At 59.0% G+C, this 7446-nt stretch overlaps 1 protein-coding gene across 2 annotated transcripts; it reads left to right on the top strand.

Annotated features, from left to right (window-relative positions):
* Positions 1–105: 105 nt before the first annotated feature.
* PDXP (pyridoxal phosphatase) lies at positions 106–5961 on the top strand. Of its 2 annotated transcripts, none has more exons than XM_058741346.1 (2): positions 106–860; positions 4652–5961. In XM_058741346.1, the coding sequence occupies exons 1-2, from the start codon at positions 260–262 to the stop codon at positions 4966–4968; spliced, it is 918 nt and encodes a 305-aa protein (XP_058597329.1). In that variant the 5' UTR covers positions 106–259; the 3' UTR covers positions 4969–5961. The 2 variants fall into 2 exon arrangements, with proteins under 2 accessions (XP_058597329.1, XP_058597330.1); XM_058741347.1 differs by having other exon boundaries at positions 132–833.
* Positions 5962–7446: the final 1485 nt, after the last annotated feature.

The following is a 7446-nucleotide window of genomic DNA, read 5'->3' as shown; positions in this document are numbered from 1 at the left end:
GCTCGGTCTTTATTGGCCTCCGCCCCTCGGCCGCGGCCGCGATTCACCGTGCTCTCCAGGCTCTGTTAGCTCGGGGCCTCGGTCCTCTCCGAGGTTCTTGCCCCCATTGGCCCGCGGGCCAGGCCGTGACTCCGCCCCCTGGCCCTTCCCGCGCGTCGATTGGCAGCGGCGGGGAAGGGGGCGGGCTGCGGGCGAGCGCGCCGTGCCCGCTGAGGGAGAGCCGCGCGGCGTGCGGGCGTGCGAGCGGCCGGCCGGCTGCATGGCGCGCTGCGAGCGGCTGCGCGGCGCGGCCCTGCGCGACGTGCTGGGCCGGACGCAGGGGGTCCTGTTCGACTGCGACGGGGTGCTGTGGAACGGCGAGCGCGCCGTGCCGGGCGCCCCGGAGCTGCTGGAGCGGCTCGCGCGGGCGGGCAAGGCGGCGCTGTTCGTGAGCAACAACAGCCGGCGCGCGCGGCCCGAGCTGGCTCTCCGCTTCGCGCGCCTCGGCTTCGGGGGCCTGCGCGCCGAGCAGCTCTTCAGCTCCGCGCTGTGCGCCGCGCGTTTGCTGCGCCAGCGCCTGCTCGGGCCGCCGGAAGTGCCGGGCGCCGTGTTCGTGCTGGGCGGCGAGGGGCTGCGCGCCGAGCTGCGCGCCGCGGGGCTGCGCCTGGCGGGGGACCCCGGCGAGGACTCGGGCGCGGCCCCGCGCGTGCGCGCCGTGCTCGTGGGCTACGACGAGCACTTCTCCTTCGCCAAGCTGAGCGAGGCGTGCGCGCACCTGCGCGACCCCGACTGCCTGCTCGTGGCCACCGACCGCGACCCGTGGCACCCGCTCAGCGATGGCAGCCGGACCCCCGGTGAGCGCGGGGCTGGCGGGGAAGCAGGTGGGGTGGCAACCTGCGCTTCACCTCCGCGCCGAGGGGAGAGGGGCGAGGAAGGGGTGTCTCCAGGTGACAGGTGGGGAACCGGAGAGATGCGAGGGCGGTTCCCACCCTGCAGGAGCCCAGGGGAGCGTTTTCATGGCCACGTCTGGTAATTCTTGAAACTACCACCACTCGAGGGTCAGTATAGTAGGATCTCCGTTTAACAGATGAGGAGACTGAGGCCCGTTGCGGTTCAGGGGGGTTGCAGGCGGAATCCAGGTCCTCGACCCCCCAGCCCTAGCCTTACCGAACCAGCCTCAGGGATTCCTGTCATTTTGTCCTACCCGCCATCGGGGTGAGGTCGGAGAGTTGGGAACAAAGCCTGGAAGGATTGTCCCCCCGTCGAGCGGTTGGAACACCATTGGCCCGCGGCAGATTGTAGGTGGGTGTGCGGGGAGCCTTAGAGGTGGATGGAGTTTGACCCAGGGCCCTGTAATCTTAAATTACATAACGTCGGAGCATCTCTGTCCTGGGTGTAGAATGGGAATGCTAACCATGCCAGTTTCCTCAGAGGGAGAGTGATCAGGGTGAGTGCCTGGCACATAGTAGGTGCTCAGATGGTGTGGGTTGTATCCAGAACCCTCTCCTGTTAGGACAGAGCTTCGTGAAGTACCTTGCTGTTTGTTCTGACTTAGTTTCTAAATTACTCCGGAGCTGGGAGTTACTGTCCCGTTTCTCAGATAAAGAAACTGAGGCTAAGAGAGGGGAAGTGAGCTGCCCAAGAACAGGAAGACCTGAACTTGGCTCTTGTGGCCACCCCAGCCCCCACCCCAGCCCCATCCAAGGCTCTGTTTGCTGCTGTCATCTGGATGTTCAGGCCTGCAGAGGAGGCGGGAGCAGGTGGAGGCGCCTACATCTTGGAGGGTTTGAATCAGTCAAGAGCAGACGGCAGAAGCTGACAGTGGTGAGTGTGTGTGGACAAGTCACTACCCGAGTCAGGAGGCTGAAGGTAGGGACAGATCTCCATCATTCCCTCCTCGCCGGTCACCTGGGCCATGCTGTGAAAAGTGAGTTTCTCCCTGGAGGCTCACGGTTCAGGTTAAGACTGGCTTAAGGGGCCCTCTAGGACTCAGGAAGGGTGGTGTGGACGAGCCCCCGAGAGAGGGGCCAGGCCCTGCCTACGCCTGCCTGCCCCTTTCATCTCTGGCCCCACCTGATTGGGTCACTGGCCCTGTTGATTGTTCCCCCAACCTAGAGGGGGAAGCAGAGGCTCAGCCGTGTTTGTGCACAACGGACGGAGGCGGCTTTGAAACGGTGGGATAGAAATGTACTAAAAAAGTCCCGTCGTGCGTAAAATCTGAACTAACGCAGCGGGGGTCTCTCACCCCCGTTTCCCCCTCCTTTCCCCTCCCCTGGTGGGTCTCCTAAATGTGTGTTTACCCTCTTGCCCACATGGCAGTCACTTGAACTGGCAAATAGAAATGCCTGCTGCTGAGGACTCTTGTCACCACTAAAACATGTGACAGCCTTGGATGACAGGATGTTAAATGAAGTGGGATAATGGTAGTCTGAGGACAGAGCTCTCTTCACAGTTGCCCCTGCCAGGATGCCCGCTCCCCTACGGTAGGGATCCCTGTTGCATTCACTGCTCTGTGCCCAGTGCCTAGCATAGAGCCTGGTAACTATTGGCTGAGTGGATAAAGTGGGCTGTGGGGGGCTAAGGGCGATCAGCTCTGTCCTGGCGGGAAAGGAGATTGCCGACCCGGCCGAGACCAATCTTGAGCCGAGAAAAACACTTTGGGGGTGACTCAGTTGAGCCCTTCCCATCCCGGAAGGAATTTCTAACCAAGGAGGCAAATGGCTTTTCTTCCCTACCCAGTTATCAAGAAAGCAAGCACATTCTAGGTCGGATGTCAAGGAGAGCCTCCCAGGAGTGTTGCTCCGGGTCAGCTCCGCCCTAGTCCTGTGACACTGGGGAAGTTCCTCCTCCTCCCTCTCCTCCTCTGGGGACTTGCTGGGCTGAGGATTTCTTGTCTTTTTTTTTTTTTTTTTTTTTTGAGAGAGAGAGAGAGAGACAGATCATGAACAGGGGTAGGGAGGGGTGGGGCAGGGAGAGAGAGAGGGAGACAGAATGGGAAGCAGGCTCCAGGCTCTGAGCTGTCAGCACAGAGCCCGACGCGGAACTCGAACTCACGGACCGTGAGATCATGACCCAAGCTGAAGTCGCATGCTTAACCGACTGAGCCACCCAGGCGCCCTGAGGATTTCTTGCTTTCGAGCCTGCTTTATCGTTCTGTAACTTTGGCTTGACTGCTCAGAATGTCATCGTTTGTGAAAGGAGAGAGGCCCAGAGCATTTGGGGTCAACCCAATGGTGTACTGACAATTGTTTCATAACTGGGGGGGAGGGGGGCTTAACTGATACCATTTCCCAATTTCTGTGGCACAAGTACTCCCACCATGGCCAATTTCAAGCTACCAGCATAACACTGACTGTGGAGTTGGGAAGGTTTGTGCACACACCATTATACAGTATTTCCATCATTACAGATGTAAGCAATCTCGAGAGCGTAGATGATGCTAACATAATTAGGAAGAAATGAGTTTTGAGAACTTAGTGCCTTTGTTTTCAACAATTAATTTGACTGTACGTTTAGACGGTAAGTTGACTTTTCATCGTGGCTTTAACAAGCAGTTCACCAAATTCCTGAAAGTGAAGCATTCAGCACTCCCAAGCCAGGATGAGCCGGCCCAGTGCATGACTGGGTCAGACCCACCCGAACACATACCCTTTGTCTGCTGCTCGCGAAGCTGTGCAGCCCCGGATAAGTTACTCAGGGTTCACAGAGCGTCAGCTTTCTCATCCGTGAAATGGGCTTCCGTGAGCACCCAGCACAGCCCACTTTAGAATGTGCTCAGTAAATAGTGATTATCATCATCGTTTGTTCAGGGACATTAATGCGAAGGCAGAACCGTCTGGCACAAAGATGTGCCTGTGGGACGGGCACAGTGGACTCATTGTGTGGGGCAGGAAGGTACGGGGCTGGGAGTCAGGACTGCCCTTTTCTAAACAGTCCTCCTATTGTTAAATTCTTGGGCATGTCCACAGTTTTGCTTATTATAGTTACTGGGGCCGCGGACATCTTCAAGCATGTAGCTTTTTGTCTCCGGTTTGAATTTCTCTGCCTGTGATCGCCTTCCCGGCCGAGGCCGACTGGGGCAGAGGTGCGAACGTTTCTGTGCCCTGCTGCGTTCCAGAAGGGCTGTGCCAGTTTCTGATGCCAGGAGCCCACATTCCTGTGGCGGTAACCACACTGCTGTCTATTAAGTACTTGCCGCTTTCCAAACCGCTTGCCCCTGCGAAGCCCACAGCACCTCTTGAAGGTGGGCAATTATCACTTGGATCCTCCTTTTCCAGTGAGTCCAGGGAAACTCAGAGAGGGTCACGTGGCTTGCCCAAAGGCACACAGCTGCCAGGGTCCAACAGTGAACCCTAGACGGGACTGACTGAGCCAGGCCCGGTTACACGCAGTGGCTCATTCAGCCCCTACCGGGCCATGTTAGAGATGGGAAAACGGAGGCACAGCGAGGTTAAGTGGCCTTCCCGAGGAGGGTGGAGCTGACGGAGCCTGAATCCAGGCATCTGGTTGCAGTCTGTACTTTTAACCACTACACGAAGACTGGGAAGATTTTGACCCATCGCAGTGCCTAATTTAACCCCCGTGCCACGCCGCGTCCCTGGAATTCTGTTTCCAAGCCTGCATGCCTCCCCTGCGACCGCTCCGCACTGACCACGTCTCCATCTCCTTGCAGGCACTGGGAGCCTGGCTGCTGCAGTGGAGACAGCCTCGGGCCGCCAGGCCCTGGTGGTGGGCAAGCCCAGCCCTTACATGTTCGAGTGTATCACGGAGCACTTCAGCGTGGACCCCACCCGCACGCTCATGGTGGGTGACCGCCTGGAGACCGACATCCTCTTCGGCCACCGCTGTGGCATGACCACCGTGCTCACGCTCACAGGCGTCTCCCGCCTGGAGGAGGCCCAGGCCTACCTGGCGTCTGGCCAGCACGACCTCGTGCCCCATTACTATGTGGAGAGCATCGCGGACTTGATGGAGGGGTTGGAGGACTGAGCCCACCTGACCAGCAACCGCAACCCTCCACCCCGATCCCGTAGATGGAGGCGATGGGCCAAGAGCTGCCGGCCCCTGGGCCCCGTTTTCTGCAGCCTGGTGGGGTTGGGACCCAGGGAAGGTGTTAGGGCCCTCACGTCCCCTCCCAGTGGTGGCTGGGCACTCTCTGCTGTTCCGGAGGCTGTCCCCCTACCCCTACCAGTTCGCCCTGGCCTGACCCAGCCAGGTGGCCTTATTTCCTGCCTCATGAACTCCCCTCTTTGAAATCTGGGCCTTGTGCCCACTGAAGATTTCCCCTAACCCTGAGCACTTAATCCCCAACTCCTTCCCTGGGGCCTCTAGAGCCCTTCCTCCCTCCAGTCCTGGCCTTGGGTTCCTGCTGACCAGTGAGAGGTCTAGGGAACCACCGGCCACTATCGTCCTGATCCCTGAGTGGACCAATCAGAAGGCAAAGTGACAATGACCCTTTCAGGTCCTCACTCCTGGGTAGACCGATCAGAACACCAGGTAATAATGACTCACTGGTCTCTTCGATCCTAAAGAGAACAACCCAGAAGTCTGAGATAGCGTGGCCTCTTGACAATCTGGATCTGACTGGACTAGCTAGGGGTCCAGATTTCTGTCCACGCATGTCAAGTGCTGAAGACACCCACCCCTCCACAAACGTTGTGATCCGGGGAGGGCCCACCCAATGGCTCTGGGGGCTTCTGTGGCCGAGAGCCCCACCTTTCCCTGATCATGGTACTGGTATCAGTCCAGCGTTGATGGTGGCCACAGCTGGGGGGGTGGGGGAGGGGCTTTTGTGTCCCCGTGTTGTCAGTGTTTGCTGTGCCACTTCTCCCCCGTGCCCGCCTCCGGCTATTTATTTATTTATTTATTATTTATTTATTTATTTATTTTCGTGTGTCAGTGATGGTGGGGGCTGGGCCTTCCCGCCACTTCCGCCTCTGTCGTAACCAGCCGTCCCGTACTTAATAAAGTGCGAGCGGGAAAGCCTATGTGGCCTCGAGTGTGTGTGGGCCACGGGGCGGGAGGAGGACCCCCCCCCCCCCCCCACTCTGCCTGAGCCGGGTCTCCACAGCACTGGCCGGCTTGGCAACCTTCCTCCGCAGGAAATGACCCACCCCGGTCGCAGAGCGCTTTCTTCTTTTTCTAGATGTATTGATTTGTTCTGAGAAAGGGAGAATCCCAAGCAGGCTTTGGGCTGTTGGCACAGAGCCTGACGTGGGGCCGGAACTCACGAGCTGTGAGATCATGACCTGAGCCACAGTGAAACCAAGGGTGAGCGTCTTAACCCACTTAGCCAGCCAGGCGCCCCCACGGAGTGTTTTCCTGTGCGCTCAGCCCAGTAGCGCTTGATGTCCCGCTGGGTCTTTACATCCTGATGTGTTTCAGTCCTTCCGAAAACTCAGTCAGTTTGTATCGCTTGGCCCCTTTTGCCTCTTGGGGAATGAGGATCAGAAATGCGGTGTTAACTTACACAGCAGCACACGTCTAGAAAGCGTGATCTCCTGAGACAGGGTTTGAACTCCCGTTAGCGGATTTCAGGGGGCTACAGCGCCCTCTCTGCAGAGACCCAAGAGGAAGGAGGTCCTGGCTCTCTGGGAGCTCAGGTGAGCTCCTACACCCCCATCCCACCCACCTTCGGGCTCCCCTCCCGCCTGGAATGCTCCTGTGACTTCCCCCCCCCCCCCCCCCCCCCGCAGTGCGCTGGCTGAGGGGCGGGGAGGTGTCACGATTGCTCCAGGCCTGACTGTCACTGATTGGCTTGTCGCGAGCTTGCACAAGGCCTTCCCGCTCAGCCTGTTCCCTCCTGTGTAAAGCGAGGGGTGCGAGGTCTGGGCGATGTTCTCCAGGGTGGTTCTTCTGGGGAAGAGAAAGTGCTGACTGAGCCCGGCTGCATCACGAAGTCAGAGCCCATTTTCCCTCGCGGGGACCTCTGGCTGTGACAGGAACTCAGCTCGGCCTGGCTAAGGCATGAGGAGTTCACTGTCGGCCCCTGCGAGGTGCTCCAGCCCTCCAGGTGCACCCGCCTTTAGCTGTGCTCATCCGACCGACATCCAAGGGCTGAGGCCACATGCCCATCTCAGAACCCGCGCCTGAGGGGATAGAGCAGAGTTCTTGGCTAGCCTGGGACAAGTTCCCGCCACCCCACCCCCCACGTCCCCAAGGAGTGCCCACCTCCCGGCTCCGCTCGGGACCTAGCGGCCCCTCCCCACTGTCCCTGTGGACAGAAACCTGACTTCCTTGAGCGGAGCACACGGTGGCCTGTGAATCAGAAGGGGGAGACAGCCCAGTCCCAGGAAGTGACTCTTGATTGGTTTAAAGCTTGAGTCTGAGCCAATCATGGTTATTTGATTCCCCGGCTATCCAGTGATTGGTTTAGCCATGGACTTGCGGTACACTTCTGACCCGCAAGACATGAGGGGAGGGCTGTTGGGAGATCCTGGGAATGTTTGCCCCACTTTCAAAGAAGGA

The sequence above is a fragment of the Neofelis nebulosa genome, chromosome 8, assembly GCF_028018385.1.
Source record: "Neofelis nebulosa isolate mNeoNeb1 chromosome 8, mNeoNeb1.pri, whole genome shotgun sequence".
Lineage (NCBI taxonomy): Eukaryota > Metazoa > Chordata > Mammalia > Carnivora > Felidae > Neofelis > Neofelis nebulosa.
The sequence above is the reverse complement of the archived record's forward strand: the minus strand, read 5'-3'. Positions and strand labels throughout refer to the sequence as shown.